This window comes from Branchiostoma lanceolatum, chromosome 2 (genome assembly GCF_035083965.1).
Source record: "Branchiostoma lanceolatum isolate klBraLanc5 chromosome 2, klBraLanc5.hap2, whole genome shotgun sequence".
NCBI classification, from domain to species: Eukaryota; Metazoa; Chordata; class Leptocardii; order Amphioxiformes; family Branchiostomatidae; genus Branchiostoma; species Branchiostoma lanceolatum.
This window is the reverse complement of record NC_089723.1, coordinates 11086827-11107877: the sequence shown is the minus strand read 5'-3', so window position 1 is coordinate 11107877 and position 21051 is coordinate 11086827. Positions and strand designations below refer to the sequence as shown.

The 21051-nt window shown below is 39.8% G+C and overlaps 1 protein-coding gene across 2 annotated transcripts in view; it reads left to right on the top strand.

The window, feature by feature from the left end:
* Positions 1–21051, top strand: part of LOC136427445 (CUB and sushi domain-containing protein 3-like) — a 328428-nt gene that overhangs the window by 294221 nt on the left and 13156 nt on the right. For both annotated transcript variants that reach the window (XM_066416298.1, XM_066416299.1), the window contains exon 61: positions 7208–7390. In XM_066416298.1, coding sequence (XP_066272395.1) covers positions 7208–7390 — 183 coding nt within the window. The remainder of the gene's footprint in view (positions 1–7207; positions 7391–21051) is intronic.

Sequence of the window (21051 nt, the reverse complement as noted above, 5' to 3'; positions counted from 1 at the left end):
CAACGATCTGCAATTGAACTGCTGCAAATAGCAGGGAAAACAAGCAAACGGAGTATCGAAGTTAGGACTAGATTATACAGTTGATAGTAACATTGCATCTCATAATTCACCAAGAGGGCATGAAGCAAGCGTTATTTTATTATTCATACAGCGTGTTTGCTGGAAAGAGCTTGGCCGCTCTTCCTTGATTTTACCAACTATCTGCAAATGACCTGCTGCAAATAGCAGGGACAACCAGCAAACGGAACTGAGTATCGAAGTAAGGACTAGATTATACAGAAGTTGGTGGTAACATTGCATCTCATAATTCACCAAGAGGGCATGAGGCAAGCGTAATTTCATTATTTATACAGCGTGTTTGCGTGTTGTGTGGACTGTGAAATACATGTCCTGCTCGTTCACACCCTCCCTTTGTTTTGTCGTGAACAAGGAAGCAGAAATGTCTTCAGAGGTAGTTCTCAGTCCATGTCCGTGATTGAATGGAGTTTGAAATGTCACATTGGTGGCGCAGTGCAGAGCCGCATTTGCATATCATTAACGGAAGGGTCCATTCTCCGACAGCCGACCAGCCGAACAATTGGTTGTATAAAAATCGTTGTTGCGGAGATATGCAGCTACGTATTAGTTATGGACCAAAGCCGTTTGTAAATAAAACTTGGAAGTCGGAGTTTGATTCAACCTGTCTGTAGCACGCCGGCCCACGTGCACAGTTCCGATGCGCTGGCAACATTGGCGGTTCATTTGCATGCGGGGCTCCATTTGCAACACGCAAACACGCTGTATAAATAATAGAATTACGCTTGCCTCATGCCCTCTTGGTGAATTATGAGATGCAATGTTACCACCAACTTCTGTATAATCTAGTCCTAACTTCGATACTCAGTTCCGTTTGCTTGTTTTCCCTGCTATTTCCAGCAGTTCATTTGCAGATAGTTGGTAAAATCAAGGAAGAACGGCCGAGCTCTTTGCACGCGGCGCCCCCATTTTCAGGGAAGAATCTAGCCACAAAAACGCGGCAAAAACGTTGTATTTAGTATTATCAAATAGATTCAAGAAATAAAACACGTTATATTATGTATTTTACTTCCTGTTCCGGTCTACTCTGAATGTTACAACATTCCTTATATTTCGCTATCTACTGGTATTTCATTTCATAATGTTACATATGTTTTAGTTCGTTCCATTTCGTTCCATTTCGTTCCATTTCGTTCCATTTCGTTCCATTTCGTTCCATTTCGCACTTTCGGGGGACCGCTTGAGAAGTGCCGTGATTAATACATGCCTGTCTGTGCTAACGTGCACTTGCTTATTTGCATAAATGGGAAAACTACATGCTCCCCTTACCGCTCAGGGTGCTAATGCTTAAGTGGTGAGTGGAAGAATCGCAGTCTTTAATTTATAGCGAATGTTGCAGTTACACCCCGCAAAATACCGGCCTTTGCACAACAGGTTCGCGGGAACTAAATGCTGGCATTCGCTGTGACGCGATGTGCCACAAATATTTAAGCCAGGCCTTTTGAGCATAGCGGGCCGCTACGCTGTGGGCCAACAAACTGACGCTGTAGATAGCCCGCTATGTTGTCTTTTCACCCTGGCCTAGCGGCGGAAAAAAAGACAAAACTACCTTTAAGTTAGTAAACATGCAAAGGTACGCACCAAGCACGCCCCTCCGCCGTTTGACAGGAAGCTATCCAGCTCATCAGCTCAAAGGGAGGTGCCAATTACTAAATTATCACCCCGCCCTACCGCTCCGATGTAATAGATCAAGGATGGGCGGGCCAGTTTGTGGGAATATATCAGAGCCCCACCTCCAAAAGAGCTTGTTGGCATCCCGAGGGCGTAGCACGGTTGTCCCTTGAGAGGGCAGAAAGTCTGGCTATGCCCTCGGGATGCCAACAAGCTCTTTTGGAGGTGGGGCTCTGATATATTCCCACAAACTGGCCCGCCCATCCTTGAACTATTACAGAGCTCAATTCTCATGTACGTAAGTTTCCATACATTGTACCAGCTACAATTGTCGCGCAATAAAGTTCTTCTTCTTCTGTCTCGCAGCCCCTCACACCCGGCAGCATCACGCCAAAACGGAAACAGTAGCCGAGTACGCCTATCTGTGACATGTGCACAATCAGCGGGGGGATGGGTCCCGGACTATTAGAACAGGCGTAAATGTATCAGATTCCCGGGGAATCTCCTTATTTGGAAGTTGACCAACACAGACTGAGGCTGTTATTAATGCATGTTTAAACAAGAGTTCTACGACCTCATACCTTCGCCAAATGATCTTAACCTTTATGACTGACGTATTGGGAGTGTTTCTCATCAATTATGAATCATACCAGTTGGTCGTCTTCACCCAAATAACATAAGTTGTCCAAAGTATGACTATGAGCTAAACAAAGAAGGTTATGCTAACATTCATCATCAATTATGCAAATAAGCTCCTTATTAGCATAATTTGGTTCAATGGTGTTCACATTCACACTACTTCCAAATGCCACAAGTATGAAATTGCCGTCATTAACTAGTATGGAATTATAGTAGTTTAACATTAATTATACAAATTAGTCTACATTTGCATATTTTCTATCTATCAACATTCCTTTCTTCCTCAGTTACAAATTCGCATATTTGAATAGTCATATCATGGAACACAGCAGGTTTTTAAATTGCCTCGTTAATTATGCAAATAAGAATCTGATTTGCATCATTATCATCCAATCAAACAAAGCACCACATAAGTTATAGAGTTATAGAATTTCTCATTAATTATGCAAAAGAGGTCTTCATTTGCACTGTTGATATTTATTACTATTTCTCTCTTCCTCGGCCATGTCACATGTTTGAGAGTTCTATTATGGAATTTGGAGGATGTATCAATTTTTATCATTAGTTATGCAAATTAGATACTGATTTGCATAATAAGTTTTAAATCATGTAAATCATCACTCAGGCTATCCACTTAGCAAAAAGCATGACCATCCATCAAGCCCTTCTTGAGTTATTCCCTTTCACAGTCTGAAGCGAAACCTGCTCCTGCAGTCCCAGAAAATGCCGCTAGGGTGTCCAAACCGATACCTTTTACTCTCTTTCCAAAGAGCTATCTACCACTCAAAAGTCGGTTCCATAGCATATCCAAAACATGAGAATTTCCGCTGCAGTACTATAACAAGCCGCTAGGGGGCCCAAAATCTAATCATTTTCAGGTGTCACCAAGACCTACCAACATACCAAATATCAAGACAACCCATCCAGGCATTCTTGAGTTATGCTGGTCTTCTTATACATACAAACGCTACCCTATGCATAACCTTCTCGGCGAAGGTAACTACTTGCCTTGAGGAACAGTGCAATTTCACAAGATCAAGATCTAAAAGTCAGTGAGAAGCCAATTTGTGTCAGCCAACACGTTTTAGGATCTTTTAGGCCTTCACAGTCAAACACCCCTGGCCCAATGGGAATATCTCCTTACTACACCAGTAACACTTTCCCTACACCAGTAACACGTTCCAGCTGGTACCCAGCACAGGCACTCATACAATATAACACATTTTTACACTTTTCTCGTTAATTATGCAAAGTACTTCGCCCAAAATCTAATCATCTTGAGATTTCCCACATACACATCAACACACCAAATACGACAACAATCCATCCAGGCGTTCTCGACTTATTCTGTTCACTAACAAGACTGACACACAGACAAGCATCAAAACATAGACTTCTTGGCGAAGTCAACTATGTACTGTAGATATTTCACTGTGAATGTCACTTACATGTTAGTTAGGTTTATGTTAAACGACCTGTATCCAGCCCCTTGGGGCACGAATGTACAATTATTATAAAGGTCTTCATTCATTAACGTAAAAGATTCCTTTCTTTTCAGTGCGGGAATAGAATTAACGTTGATTCCTAACTGTATTGCTGAAAAATTTCTAGAGCAAGGTTATGTCATTTTCCCATCCAGATCAGTGAATTGATGCACAGAAAATTCATTTCTACCAACGTAAGAAGATAAAATTTCAACTAAATTCAAAAGCTTCGCCATGATTAGACAATTTGGCTGCTACAAGTTTCTTGCGCCGCCCACAAAGCGCCGACTTTGCTTGTTCCCAGGGCCTTTAGTTATATCTAAGACTTTCTGGCGCCTTCGCCGACAGTCATAAAAGGCTGCCGACTGTCAATCAGCGGCAATTTTCTGAGAAAACACAAGAGTTGGATCTACCTGTACCAGTCAACAGCAAACTTCTGGCGACGTGATTGTTACATTTCTTGAACTTTCCCACAGCGGTGCTTCTGCAAAGTTTTATTAGACGGTAGTTCCACGTTTTCTGTATTATAAAGTGCAATCTAACGCAGAACAGCAGTTTCTGCTAGCCTCCTTCTGAGACTTCCTGGGACGACGGCGTATATATTTGGGGGGTGAGGCGATTTCTAACTCGGGCCAAGGTTTTCTAAACTATGCTGGCAAAGGGACTTTCACGCCGCCGAGGGAGTTACAGCGATTTTTCTGAAAACATGTCAGCGTTTAAGCGTGGGAATTCCAGTAATATCGCTTCTTGTTTCGCACCAAAGAGAACTTCCGACGGCGACGATTGTAGCGCTTTGACTTTGGAGAAGACGGACACAGCCAAAAAACGGAAAACTGGTATCGATCATTGATATTGTAGAGTCGCTAAATAAACTATTGATATTGTTGTTTCTGAGTTTTTTCTAAATTATGCAAATGATGTCCTTATTAGCATAATTCATGGACAAGTGTGTTAACCTTTCCTTATCTGTATCTATATAGCCAGTATAGCCGCCATTCGGCGTAACACACCAGCTAAAGTATTCCTAAAGGAACTTACATCTCAAATATGACATCTGCAGCTATTACAGTAAGGGAAAGACAAGTTTCTGCATACATTATGCAAATGAGGTCCTAATTAGCATAATTTATGTCCAGGTGCATTCACCTTTCCTAAAGGTACCTACATCTCAAATATGACATCCGCAGCTTTTACAGTTAGGGAAATACAAGTTCATGCATAAATTATGAAAATTAGGTCTCATTAGCATAATGTATTCTCAAGTGTATTTACCTGTTCTAAAGGTACCTACATCTCAAATATAACATCCGTGCTATGAAACATAAGGTACATATAACTTTCTGCAATACTATTAGTAGAGCTACCACCCCACATCTACTCGGTTTTGGGGCAGAAGAACCACCAGCTGTTGGGACTTGGGGAATTCACAGGGACATAGAGTGATATTGCACCCAGGGGAATTCACAGGGTTTTGCAACAGACTATGGGCCCTAACAATACAAATACTTATTCAACAGGCCTCTATCCCAAAACATACCGACGTACAAATCATGGCTAATTTGGTAATCTCCTTACTACTATCTCCTTACCTAATTGAGTCTTATTCTCAGGCTGGTTGGAATAGTGTCCCTGTGTTGCAAAGATTACCTTACAACCTTACAAAACGGCTCATTTTGCTGTACATGTACTTAACCCATTTGGTAGATATGTACAATAAAGGTCTTCTATCATTATCTAGGACACGTGCTGATCTGGTAATTGAATGTTAATGACTCAGTAGGAAAACTTCTGTTGACTTGAAACAGAACCTTACAACCTTACGTTTTGTCTAATTAACTTCTTATTAACACTTCCCCACGTGTCCTCATTCCCGACAAATACCGATACCACATCTGCCATGTGTCGATATGGTAATTGAATGTTAATGACTGACAGTAGGTTAGATGGAAAAACTTCTGGTGGCTTAGCTCGGAGCAGAACCTTACAATCTTATTAACACTTCCCCACGTGTCCTCATTCCCGACAAATACCGATACCACATCTGCCATGTGTCGATATGGTAATTGAATGTTAATGACTGACGGTAGGTTAGATGGAAAAACTTCTGGTGGCTTAGCTTGGAGCAGAACCTTACAATCTTAAGTTTTGGCTAATTAACAATTCACCACGGGTGGCCACATATGGTAAATTAGCCGAAACGTAAGGTTGTAAGGTTCTGTTCCAGGCTAAACCACCAGAAGATTTTCGTCTAGTCTACCATTTCAACCTTACAACCTTACGTTTCAGCTAATTAACAATTCACCACGGTTGGCCACATATGGTTAATCAGCCGAAGCGTAAGATTGTAAGGTCCTGTTTCAAGCTAAGCCACCAGAAGTTTTTTGTCTAGCAGCCCTCCAGACTAAGCCCATTTTAGGAGCACGTGCTCCAAAAATTAGCTGGTGCACCTGGAAATTTTTTCTTAGGAGCACAGCGCACCCATCAAAAATTACATGAACACATGTATATTACTAAGTCACGGACAGCTAAGTTAAACATTTTCAAACATATTTTTCAACAATTGGCAGTTACAAGAAGTGGCTGCAGTTACAAGATTCAAGTCAGACTGTTTGATAAAGCAATTGGCTATAAGAGATGGTGTGATTTGTCCTACTTCCCCAAGAATGGCCTAAAATGCCTTCTTTTTGCCTATCAATGTAGGTTTTTAACTTAGCTGGATAATGCTTTTTCTTTTATAATCTATCAAAATACATTATTCAAGCTTGTTAACATTAATTTTAAGAGTATTGTGTGTCCTAAAGACTTGCTCCCCAATTTTTTTTTAGTGTGGTGCGCCTAAATTTTTGCAGGTGCGCCCAATTCTTTGGAGTTGGGAGCACAGTGCTCCTTGGTCAAAAAGTTAGTCTACCATTTCAACCTTACATTTCGGCTCATTAACAATTCACCACGGGTGGCAACATATGGTTAATTAGCCGAAACATAAGGTTGTAAGATTCTGTTTCAAGCTACATGTTTTGTAAGGAATATACATGTAGGTAAGTAAAGTTTCCCTCTGCCTTAATGCAAAACCCTTTGAATACCCTTGGGAGCAATATCTTTCTAACAGTTGAGATATTCCCAATCCTTGTTAGTTGAGATATTCCGAATCCTTGTTCCTTTAAACATTTTGACCTGACGGCTAATTCCCTAGGGAGAGATAATATGAACCCCTGGTTTATATCTAGTCAATCAACACCTAATGTCATGTCACTGTAGGTGGTTTAGAATCAAAATACAGTGAATTATCTAATTTGCTGTCTCAAGGTTTTGTTAAGTTTTTTGGTAGGTTTTGAAATGCCCCTTGTTCTACTGTGTCCAATATCTTGCCACTACTGACTCTAACCTCATTTACTGCACAGCATCCAACTGCCCAGAGCTGGAGGCTCCAGTCCACGCCACCATTGCTGTAGTCCAGGACCTGCCGGGTCAGGGGTACACGACCGTCTTCACCTGCCAGCGTGGGTACACACAGACCAGCGGAGACACGCTCAGGGTGTGTCAGGACGATGGACAGTGGAGCGGCAAACCTATTGTCTGTGAAGGTATACACCCCTAGGTGCAAGGATCTTGTTAATGCAGTGTGATTAGAATGAAGTTTTAATCTTAGCATGTCATTGAAACAAGTGCTTTTGAAAAAAAAGCTGGCATTTAGTGGGTCAGGATCCAATAACAAGTTGTCTGAGGTAATTGACAGGATGATCCTGTGAACAGTGGGGAAATTTGCACTGTTAACAGGATTATTGATAGGATCATCAAGTATAGATTCAGTGTCATGGCCGAATGCTAAAAAATTTCCATGGTTCCCCATAGAGAAGCACTTTTTTAAGCTGATAACTGTAGTCCAGCTTCCGTCACTGAGACATCAAGGGAAAAATTCCCATATAATTCCCTAAAACAACATTATAACGTTAGATTTCTTAAAATCCTAAGCAAGATCAGTTCACGTTATTTCAAAAGGATGTTTAAAAAGCAAGAAAAAAAATTTCCAAGGCGGAATCAAACTCACATCTTCTGATTGGTAACCCATACGCTTATTGCTGAGCTAAGGATGGTCATGGTTGTGGGTTCCATTTTTACAATGCTTACACATGCTAAAATGGCGTATAAGCACTGAATGCAAAAACACATTTTATTTTTTTGTTTATTGTACCTTCAACTTAAACATATTCGTTTGTTGTGCTTCTGAAGTGCACCCTACTATAATTTTTCATTTTGTGGTCCTACCTACAATGTAGTAGTGCACATCACTATATGAATGTTTGGTCTTACTTCAGCCAAATTTTATACTTTTATACATCAAAGACCACAATGAGTACAGTTTGTCAAAGTTGTTCTACTGCTCATACATGCTATTCTGGCAGTGTTTGAAGGTTGGCTGGAGAGAATCAAACTACCAAACTACCAGGTAACGTTATAGATTGGGTATCAGAAGCATTTGGTCAAATGCTAAAAATGCATGATTTGAAAGTATGAAGTGTCCATGATTGGTATATGTGTAGTTCAGCTGATTCCTGATTAATGAATAGATAAAATGTTCTCTGACTAAACAAGTGCTTTTCAAAAAAGCTGGCATTTTGGCTACGTTTATGAGTGTGAATTTTCTTTTCCCTTTTCTTGAAGTAAAATCTGCCAGAGAAAGTCACTCAAGGGCTGTTGAGTCTATAAGAAAAATTGTCATTTTGGGAAAGGAGTACTGTTTTAATAGAGAAAGGCAGATTGGGGAAAGCAATTTTGAAGTTACGGCACTTAACTTAAGTGCTTTTGAAAAAGCTGGTCTTGGCCTACAACTTGTACTTATTTCTAAAATGTACAATAGGCTCATTATAAAAGCTATCAATGTAATTATGTACATAGCACGCAATAAAACATACAATTTGAAAAAGCACCATTGAATCATCAGCACTATGGTAATTAAGTGAAATAGAAGTTCATAACAGCTAAGGTTCTATCTAAAATGACTACCAAATGTCAAACAAGTGTTTAAACCAATTAACAGCTACCTCATCCCTATTATTCTGGTTTCCGCATTTACAACATTTCTTCCTTATTTTCCTGGATAATTTTGCTAAAATTCATGAAAATTCCCATATTTTTGTGCCAAGTGGCATCACTTTCCACGTCCGTGTTGTCTGAATGAAGTCGATACTGAACAATGGAGCATTTGCTACTGTAACAAAGGATCGCTGTTTTGCAAACAACATCAAGAGCCTCTGTTTACATTGGGAATAGAAGTTAAGTGGCGAGTGTTTTGCAAGAATCATCTTACCGTGCATAGGAGCCGCTGCACGGTATTTTCCATTACAATGAACAGAAAAATTTGAATGCCGGGTTTGGAATCTATGAAGTCCTGTTCATAAGACAAAGGCCTTGTATATATTAAATGAATATTTAAAAAATAACAAATATAAAATATTCATTTATTTATTAATAAAAAAAAAGATAAAAATATGATATTCATGAATATGGTATGATAGATTAATATAATATTTATATATATTTTTTATACAATGTATTTAATATCTAAAAAAAAATCTGCGCACGGACACGATCCCGGATCGTCCAGATCTGAAGTACTACGACGTTACCAGTTGAGCTAAGTTGTAGTTTTTCCTTTTTTTGATATTGACCTTGAAAGTGATTTTATTGAGGTTTTTATGACCAATTATGCATATCTTGGCCTCCTGCGCCCTGGTATTTCAACCGAATGACCTGAAATTTGCTGTATATGTGCCTTGAAGACATATTTAAAGGACTACATTCCCATTTTCGGCATATATATCTTCAAAACAATTTATTTTGGGCTTTCTTGACAATATTTGCCACTTCTGTCACTTTCAATACTACGTATGACCTAAAGGTCAGTGACCCCAAGTGCCTTGCACCTGGCCTTGCATGCCTGTGAGCCTTGCGACCACCTGATTGGTCAAATGAGTTAATCTCATTATCTTGCATTTCTGGGGCAGGTGTGCTAGTACTATAGTATTCATCATGCCAAATATGGTATGGGAATTCCTAGGACATGTGATTACAACCCAAAGTGTATACTATTGAATCATGCATTCAAACAAAGGGGTGTCACATTTTTATATTTCACCCATACTATTGCTTAGATATGTTGTTTTTGGTCATTTCCTTCTTCTCCTGTCAAATCTTCATATATGTCATTATGTATACTATGGAAAACTTCATTCTTCCCTGGGGTTGATCTTTTTTAATTCAATTTTGAACTGGGTTGATTATGCGCAAGAGTGTAATTTTCAGCGGATATTTTTCGACTGGTCTAGTTTACATGGAGATGGCACGGAATACCCCATTCTTGCAAGGGGAGGATTCTTTAATTATTACTTTCAATTTTGAGCTGGAATGATTATGAAAAAGTCCATTTGTTAGCAGAAGTGTATTTGTTAATTGATAAGTGGATATGGTTTTGGACTGGTCCATATTGTGTTGAGGTGCTACTGGAAGACTCCATTCCTGTATGGAGAGACTGATAATTGTTTTTAAACTCAATTTTGGACTGGGGTGATCCATTTTTTCCATTTTCGCGCTGACGCGAACATGGATATTGAAATGAGATCATAGTATGGGTGGGTGTGACCGACCGACCATGGTACGATCTTGATCAACCCTGCAGCCATGTTTCTAGCAAATACATGAATTTGTAAAGTTTACACTGTGGTGTTGACCGTTTAGATCATAGTTAAGTTATTGTTACATAACAAAGTTCTCAATAAAGAATTTTGTGGGCGGTGAACAATATCTTAATCTTATTGTATGCCAAAAATACTGTAATGAAACATGCTCATAATTGCAGTAATCGAGTAACAAGCGGACGTTCATAAATTATGTTAATGAAAATGAGCAGTACGTGCTAAAATCGTAAGGTGTCGCTTTTGCTAGAGGTGTGATACAGTATCCCGGATGTAAAACGCCTCGAGTTGAAAAGGTAAATACTTAGTATCTTTCTTCAGGCGATACAAGCAATTAGAAGCGTATTAGGCATACAGTTATAGGAAAACAATATAGATTGAAATACTACGGGCAAGGGCAATCAATGGCATTGTGGTTTGACAAGCTGTTGAAAAGATAATCAGACTGAGAAAATGCAACAGCCGCACGCCGCCCTCCCCCCTCCTCTCTAGATCTCGATAATCTGTAAATTTTACAGACGTAAAACACAATTTCTTTTCGTATGACCCAGTGTATGCAAGGCTAAGTTTCCTGCTTACCGACATTATGCTTGCCAACCTTTGGGTTTATCTTCTGGAGTGTTTCTATATCGTATCGCCTTCAATCGTTCCATTTCTTACAAATTTTCGTTATGGTTGTCAGTGGAGGGGAGGGGGGCACACGCTCCAAATTGGAGCGTGTGCTCCCTTCCCCCCTCCACTCCAAGCTTTTTGTTACCGGCTGTTCCTTTGTCGAAACCTACAAACAAAACATATTTTAACCTACCTGACAAAGTTTACACCCTACCTCTCCCTCCACGCTCAAAAGTCTACAAATTCCCCCCAAAATGTCAACGAAACAAATAGATCATACCTGGCACTATTATTCATGTTCTTGCACTTACCCTGTAGTGTTTCAATTATCTCAGATAGATATAGAAAATGAAAATTCAGAGAAAGTATGGCCAGTTGTGGATGTTATGCTGACGTGAGAAATTATTTTCTTCTCTTTCAGATGTGTCTTGGATTCAATAAAGTTTGGTTGTATGTGCCACCAGGCCATCTGTGCATTCAAATTCAATACCTGTAACCACTGTACGTACTGTACTCTTGCACTCATTACCATTCTAACTACTGTCACCGTGCACTGTACTCTTGCACTCTTGGTTCCAATCTTTGCCACCGTGTAGTTACCAATCTCTGTCACCGTGCAGTTAGTTACCAATCTCTGCCACCGTGCAGTTACCAACCAATCTCTGCCACCGTGCAGTTACCAACCAATCTCTGCCACCGTGCAGTTACCAATCTCTGCCACCGTGCAGTTACCAATCTCTGTCACCGTGCAGTTACCGATCTCTGCCACCGTGCAGTTACCAACCAATCTATGTCACCGTGCAGTTACTAATCTCTGTCACAAGAAACTAAATCTTGCCCTGGAACTAAATAATCAATGAACAGATACTTTTAAAATCTATTGTACGCATGTGTCACATTTCTGATGTATAAGTCATTGATTGCCCTTCTCCGTAATGTGTGAAGCTATATTGTCAGGAAAATACCACCAAGGTGACAAAATATTCAGTCAAACTACTAAAGGTAGACACGAATTCTTTGATAGCTGTTCTTTATCACACAGCTTGCAAACAAGCAATTTCCTGGACATCCACAGATCTTGATATTGTACTATTTGAAGGTGATTCACTTTACAAGCACATACATGTACAACCATGTCTACCGCCTACGGTAGATTACCTATCAATTGATGATCTACCACATTATTGGCAGCTTGGGAACAAGACTATACATATAGAAATCAAAGAGCGATACACTGGAGATGTATTTAGCAGACAAGGAAGTTATCTCTACTACACATTGCACAATGCCCAAATGCCCTTGTAGAAGCATTTGCTATATCAGACACATGTTTGCTCATAGCAGCATCAGGATTAAGTGGTTCCACAGTTGCTTTACTGCATACTGATAACAAGTATTTTGTTTATGATCCACACGCAAGAAGTCACACAACAGCACTGCCTGATGACCATGGATCATCTGCTTTAAGTATGCACTCATCGATCAGTAACTTATGTCAATTCTTGCAAACACTTCATCGGAACATGTGCAATTTTGAACTTGTAGCTCTGCAATCAGAATATATGCCATTGTCACGTGATCATACTGATGTACACTATATCACACTGACTGACAACAATGTGCCTGTGTCACACAGTCGCCTACATGTACAGACACAAAATGTTAACTCGTTACCTCCAGCTACATCAGCTAAAGGTGACTTACAACATTCAAACTTAGCTACCTCTTTTCACGCAAAGACCGTGGTTAACAAGAAAAATAAAGAGCTCAGAAACCAACAAGCTGGTGAAACAAAACAAAGACAAATCAATAACCAAAATACAGACATACATACAAGCCAAGGAACACTCGACACACCTATTGAACCAGAGCAAGAAGCTGATAGAACACATTAATTAAGAAAATCACTGAGAAAAAACAGACAAACTTGCAAAGCAAAGAGAACAGAAGAAAGCTTTGAAACAAAGAGAAACAAATGACCGAAAGGCAGACAGACTTGCAAAGCAAAGAGAATATGACAACGCTAGGAAACAAAGAGTCTAAACAGCTGAGCAAAAGGCAGACAGACTTGCAAAGCGAAGAGAGTGCAACAAAGCCAAGAAACAAAGAGAAACAGCTAAGCAAAAGGCAGACAGACTTGCAAAGCAAAGAGAATATGACAACGCTAGGAAACAAAGAGAAACAGCTAAGCAAAAGGCAGACAGACTTGCAAAGCAAAGAGAGCACAACAAAGCCAAGAAACAATGAGAAACAGCTAAGCAAAAGGCAGACAGACAAAGAGAGCGCAACAAAGCCAAGAAACAAAGAGAAACCAGTGAGCAAAAATTACAAAGGCATCGGAAACAAAACTTACTGCACAAATCCAAAAGAGCAAATGAAAGTTCTCTGCAAAGAGCTAAACGCCTCAAGAAGTGCCGTGACTACCAGAGGAATGCAGCTGCTAAGAAATATGTCAAAGAACATAGCACAGATCACACTAAGCAAACTAATGAAGGTTACAAAGCAGAGTTCCCAGCATTCCATTGCTACATACAGCAGCAACCAAAACACTACTGCATTATATGTAGGAAATTCTTATTTCATGAACAAGTGAGAACCTGTCATATTCCTATAGCAGATGAAATGAAGTTCACGCATCAAAATGACAGCTCTGATCAATGTCATCTATGTTCAAAGTGTTCAATTGCTCTTGAAAAAGAGAAACCAATAGCCAATGCTTGGACTAACAATATGGACCCAGGTGACATCCCATCATGTCTTAAACAGCTCACTAGAATGGAAACAAGACTTCTCAGCCTTAAGTACACATTTTTAAAGCTGGTTATTATACCAGGTGGACAATATGGTGAACAAGGCCAAGCCATAAGTTTCTCTACCAACATTGAAACTTCTTGCAATCTGTTGCCACGCTGTCAGGACACATCAGGAATTGTACTAGTACATCCCCCCAAGACGGATGGTAGTACACAGAGAAATGATCCCCAATACATTGTACGATATACTCACATGCATGAAGCACTTACATGGCTGATGAATAATAATGATCTTTACTCAGATGTGAACATAGCTTCTTTTGAAGATTGGAACCAGGCATCATGCGAATTCCATTCAACAGTTGCCAACAATGGTGAAATTGATCAATCAAATGAATCTTCTACTGTCACAGAGCTGTCTTCTATTCCTTGTAACTACACCAACCCAAATGTTCCCTTACAATCTCTGCTACAGAGTGCAACAGACACTATACCAGCAATATCACTCCCTCGTGAAACATCAGCACCACAAAGTATTTTTAAGGAGCCTTTAAAAATTATCCAGTATAATGGCCCATCCCTACACAATTAATCGCCAAATACAACAAAATAAACCAGGATAGTAATTGTTTGGGATTTCACACCTTACATCAAGATCCATTTCATGCATCTATCTTACAACTGAGCAGGTCACTTGCAAAGGAAATTAACAAACACCTCGATCACCCAAACTTTTGGCATATCACTTCAGAATTATTTTTCTCGATTTTTGGCTATTACCAGAACAAAGATACAAATCTCCAGTTCTTATGTATTATAACAATAAGTCTTTTGCAAGTTCTTGCCCGTAGGCTAATTGCAAGTACATGTAACATGAAAGAACGGACAGACAATATATAACAATACAGCAAGTAACTTTTTTAGTCTAAATACTAACACTTAATTCTATCTTATTTGGGTTTGACTGCTTTTTCGAAGACAATGGAAGACGAAAGATCCCACTTTTTCTAAAATATGTGGGTTTTGTGATGTTAAGAGGAGAGTAGTTTTCCTTTTGTCTGTTAACATGATGGAGAAATTAGGATGAAATTTGGTGACCTCTTCAAACAGCGCCTTCTTTCTTGAACGTAGAAGGGGCAACTTGAAAGAAAATGTGTTTTGTCTTCCACCGTGCTTGACATGCAGTAATTACATCAACTTGTAATGGGTAGTATCTATCGGAATCCATCTGTAACAAGCGAAGCCAATAATGAATCAAACAAACAGATATATCCAAGTCTAAAGGAAATCTAATCGGCCCAGTTCAGCTCTAGATGCTAAATGCTAGATTGCTTAATTTCATTCTTCTTGCTTAATTTCATTCTTCTTTTTATAAAACCAAAATGATGTGTCATGTACACAGGCACTCATTCAAATGTTTGGCATACACCCCTTCAAAACAATTTTTGAAATAAAATTTTTTTTCGTTATTTCTAAACCAAAAATGTATACTCTTGAAGCATCCATTCAAAAATAGGGGTGTCACATTTTAATATTTCACCCATACTATGGCTGAAATATGTTATTTTTGGTCATTTTCTTCTTCTCCTGTCAAATCTTCATATATATATATCATTATGTATAATATGGAAAAGTCCATTCTCCGCTGGGGTAATCTTTTCGAATTCAATTTTGGACTGGATTGATTATGCAAGAGTGCATTTTTGAGCGGATATTTTTCGACTGGTCTAGTTGACATGGAGATGGCACTGGAAGATTCCATTCTAACATGGGGAAATTTTTTAATTTTTTCAAATTTTGAGCTGGAGTGATTATGCAAAAGTCCACTTGTTAGCAGAAGTCTTTTTTACAGTCATGAGGATGGTGCTCAGCAGGATGAGCAATTCTTGAAGGGGGGTCATTTTCTAAATTATGTTTTGGACTGGGTTACTTGTGCAAAAGTCCAGTTGTTAACTAATAAGTGGATGTGGTTTTGGACTGGTCCATATTGTGTGGAGATGCCCCTGGAAGACTCCATTCCTGCACAGAGGGACTAATTGTTTTTTAATTCAATTGCCTGTATCTTTCTTGGGGGCTTCGTCTTGCGTTTCCCAGCTTTGAACATCTTCGGTGACGCTGACGAAACGCTATCTCCTTCTGGAAGATGAAATAACTCAGGAGAGAATTGCTGAAATATTCAGAGAGTAGCGCTCCACCACATCTCCTTCCAAGGTCACCCAGTGCACAAGCACAGACTGACGTGCTGCACTGTGGGAGGAGCCAGCCTCCGACCTCCCCGGTGCAATCCGGCGGAATTCCGCCTGGAGCGCAATCCCGTACCGGTGATCCATTTTTTAGTGGAATTATTTTAAGATGGTCTATTATGTATTGGGTTGCATGTGGAAGAATCTGTTCTTGCATTGGGGTCAAATTGGGAAATCTCCATTTTGGACTGGGATGACTTTGCCATAGATCACTTTTTAGCAGAAGTATTTTCTTAATGTTTCAATTTGCCCAAGTGTTATTTTAGGACAGTCCATTTTTTGGCATGGTGAGGAGTAAGGGCTAAACATGCTGTATTTGCTCGCAAATGTTGCCTTTCTCGTTGGTCATGTTTCTTTCTTTCTTCTTCTTCTCCTTCTCCTGTCAAATCTTCAAAGCGATTCATCTCGGTTGTCCCTGGGCCAAATGGGCTGAAATTTGGTATACAGGTAGAGTTAGCACATGCCCCAGGCACTTTTTGGCGACGCCTGAGGGGCGAGCCTGATAGTATACTTTACGCCGGATTTGTAAGAATTCCCAGAATTGTACAGGCATGTCTGGAATGTGTTCGTGCATGTGTAGTTGCGGCAACATATGAGTATTCCTGGGGAATTTGTTTTGAAGAGGCCTGTTCCTCTTTTGAATTGGAAGTAACGGGGTTGGCAAATAGTTTGATGGAATGTTTTGTCATGGATTTGTCAAAATGTATATCTTTGCTGTAATTGTGTAGTGATCATGGTTGTTAATTTTAACGTTCAATGTTGGGAGGGCTTGTTGTAACAATCTGTACATATGTATAAAGATGTTTTTTGTTTGTTACAAGGGCGAAGCTTGATGTTTTAAAAAACTTTTCTTGTTTGAATGAGTGACTCATTTGCAAGTAGCGCATATGTCATCAGTTTTGAGATAGTTGTGATAATCTATGTTTTGAAGAAAAAGGACAGTCATAGTGTGGTTATATTTTTTTATTCTAAGAACATGATAAAAAATATCAATTTATTTTGAAGCAATGTTAAATATTCCACCCCTTAAGACCTGGCACAGATACGGACATGTCAATGTTTTACGAGATAGAATCGATAACCGAAATAAGGATGGAATAGGGGGCTCTTATATTGATCTGTACATTGTTCCAAAGGCAGATGAAATACAAAATAACAGATAACTGGGTGAAACTTTACTACATTGTATGTTTTGGATTAACAACTTAGCTGACGTAGTGGTTCGGCATTGCACTTTAGGGAAACTTTGGGTATACACATGGAAACAATACAATGATATAGACAAAAGATATCATTGTGTACAGAGTTAACAGGTGCTCAATTTTTTTCCATTTTCGGGATGACACAAAAATGGATATTGAAATGAGATCATAGTCAACATGGTACCGTGGATCTTGGAGCATGGAATATTCATCGAAAATTACATGCAAACCATGGATCTTGGAAGGTGGTACATTACATCCATGTTTTTATACATGGCCGTATTACATCTGTACCACAAAACTGAACAAGAAGAAACTGGTTTTGTCAAGAAAATGACAAAAAATTTTACCATGCATAGAGGTTTAAACATTATACATCTTTGAAATAGGCTGTCAGAATGCCTTGCACAACTAGCTCAATAGGTAAGGTCGTGGAACATGCGCTCACAGCTCAGTGTTACGTGTGGGCTCGAAGGCCTTTGGTTCGACTCCGTCAGGGAAAAGTTTTTTTTCTCTCTTTTTTCTTTTTAAACATCCATTTGATGTATACAACGTCTTTGTATTATGATCGTAGATTCCATACCATGCCTCAAATTTTTTTATTGTTCATTGTAATGGAAAACACCATTCAACAGATGCTTCTACGTATGGTTGATTGGTTGGTTGGTTGGTTGGTTGGTTGGTTGGTTGGTTGGTTGGTTGGTTGGTTGGTTGATAAATGTACAACCATAATTTGGACCTGTGCCATGTCATTTATACCTCATGTACATGTATGTCATTTCTGGCTTCATTTTCCAATGGTGTACGATACCTTATAATAAGAATTAAGGGCTAGGGTGATTGAGATTAAGGGTTATGATGACAGATTAAGGGAAAGGGCAACGGATTAGGGTCTGTGGTGATGGATTAATGGATATGCTGATGGACCAAGGGCAAGGGTGAGGGATTAAGAGCTATGTTGACAGATTAAGGGTTATGTTGACGGAGTAAGGGCTAGGGTGACGGATTAAGGGTTATGATGACGGACTAAGGGAAGGGGCAATGGATTACAAATGTAGGGTCTGTGGTGATGGATTAAGGGATATGCTGAAGGATCAAGGGCAAGGATGACGGATTTAGAGCTATGTTGATAGATTAAGGGTTTCGTAGGCGGATTAAGGGTTAGGGTGATGGGTTAAGGGCTAGGGTGATGGATTAAGGGTTATGGTGATGGATTAAGGGTAAGGACGACGCATGAAGTGAAAGGGTGACGAATTAGGGTCTCTGGTGATGGATTAAGAGTTATGCTGTCGGATTAAAGTTTATAATCACGGATTTAGGGCAAAGATGACAGATTAAGGGCTAAAGGGACGGATTAATGGCTATGGTGACATATCATGGGCAATGCTGAGGGATTAAAGGCTTTCGTGACGGATTAAGGGTTATCCTGTGGGATTAAAGTTTATGTTAATGGATTAAGGGCTAGGGTCTAGGGTGACGGATTAAGAATATCACATCCCGTTAAAATATACTCCTCAACTAACCACCTGTAGATAATCATGTTCATTGAGCTAAAATGGCAGCTTTTTGCAGAAGCACTTGTTTTGCTAGTATGGTACTTGCGTCATTCGTATCAAAGTGCATTCATGATCTTTTGATCAAACTGTAAGCTCTAAATATCATAATGTTATACAAGATAGAAACGAGAACAGTAATACGAATACAATAGGGGGTCTTATATTGTCCTGTACATTGTTACAAAGTCAGATGGAATACAAAATAGCCACAGAAATTCTGGAACTATAGACTGAATGTCAAGCCTGACTAGATTGATCACCACGATTGTTGGTTAGGTGATACGCAGCATTTGAAAGCTGCTGTTACTGCCGTCCAAGTTCAAGTCTTTCTGATGACTGTTGTCTTTGTAACGTCATGCAGAGCTGAAAGAAACATTGTAAAACAGATTAGTAACACCTTGATACATGTTAATAGGCTCGATCATCTCCTTCCATGACAACCATAATCAATGTCTGTTTTATTTAGATGATTGAAATGTCATGCCCTCTCATACAATGTACAATCTATTATTCATTAAACCAACATACCACCCATCCCTCTTCCCCAACTCCAAACCAAACATGTGGTTGGTCTGGTTTTCAAGTGCCTGGTCAACATACTTGGACATTCCACTGTCATATTTTAAACCAACCATCTCAATTCAGTAAGAGTATATTGACTACATGGTCTTGTTATGATAGAAACTGAAACTTTACAAGCAAAAACTTTGGAGGGGGGAACAAGGCTGGTAGAGCTGTTTCGTATCCCCCTCCATTCATCGTGATCAAATAAACAAAGAAAGAAAGGAGGGGAATGGAATGTTACTAACCATGTTGTCCAGGCCAACTGTTTGAACAGCCTCCATGTAAGTTGTCCTCCTGAGACGTTGCCCGGTTTGGTTGCTCCATCCTTCCTTCATCCTCCTATCCTCATGATCTTACAACTCCTGAAAAAAGCAAGCTGATGAATTACTCTCAATATTGGTTGTACAGGACTTTTATACATGACATGCAGCTGTTGGTTGTAATAACGTGTTAGGGATTGATATTCATATGATATTCGGTGAAGAATGGAAGATGGCATATTCCTGTTTGATGCTTTCTACGTTGGGTTGTTGAACTCGACACTTGAAATCATTTCTAATCCAAAGGCTAGACACATCCTTTATACTGGACATGTGAAAATTCATTTGTCTGCTAGGAGTGTCCTGTTATACGTGATCTTATCCACTTACACAAATAAATAAACATTTCGAATTAAAATCAATGCACATTCATGGGTTACTGAACTGTTGCCATATTGGGATATTTGTGTCGGCTGAGATAAACAGGATATTTATGAATCTGTAAGTTTGCAAGAAATATCTCAATATCGAAAAAATCAAGACAGTCATCACCTCTCTTTTAAATCATATTTGAAGTTTGCATAAATTAAACGACAGGCGAAGAAACCATTTCTTGGCAGGTAAAATCTTACCCCGTAAAATCCAAACAAACTTATAAGCAGGTATATGGTGGGCCAGGGGTGCTACCAAATCAGCTTTCTATTACGCAGTGTTCAAGGCATTTAGGAGACATATGTGTTCGAAAATAGACTGTTATAACTCCACGAAATAATGCAACACAGAAACGGCAGAGTCTATGTGTAAAGAAACATATGCGCCGTGCAACAGGCTGAGGCTTAAAACTTAACTGACCTTTAGACCCCTGTCTTCGCTGTCGGTCTGTGTCTTTGTCAGAAGGTGCAAATTCCTGGCCTTTTCCTTGGCTACGTACGGCTGGAAGTCGATGCCGAGTCCACGGATGCCGCGGGTGCCCGCTTTTTCTTCTCATTTTTGCTATCTTGAGGAATACCAAGCCACTAGGCCTTCCCCTTTTCATTCTTGGTGGCCTGGTCTTCAGAATCAAGCCCAGAGTGATGATGGATTTTGAACAATTGATCAAACTTCATCTGAATACATTTCCCGAATGGTCACATGGCATCCTAAAAGCTTGATTAATTGGTCGGCTCTACCCTGTTGCGTGCTGCTGGTCGGCGGTTGGTTGTGGCCTGCTGTCAGTTACGCCCCGCTGTCGGCGATTGGTTGCGCCCTGCTGTGAGTTACGCCCCACTGTCTGAGTTTGGTTGCGCCCTGCTGTGAGTTATGCCCGCTGTCGCGATTGGTTGGGCCCTGCTGTGAGTTACGCCCCGCTGTCATGATTGGTTGC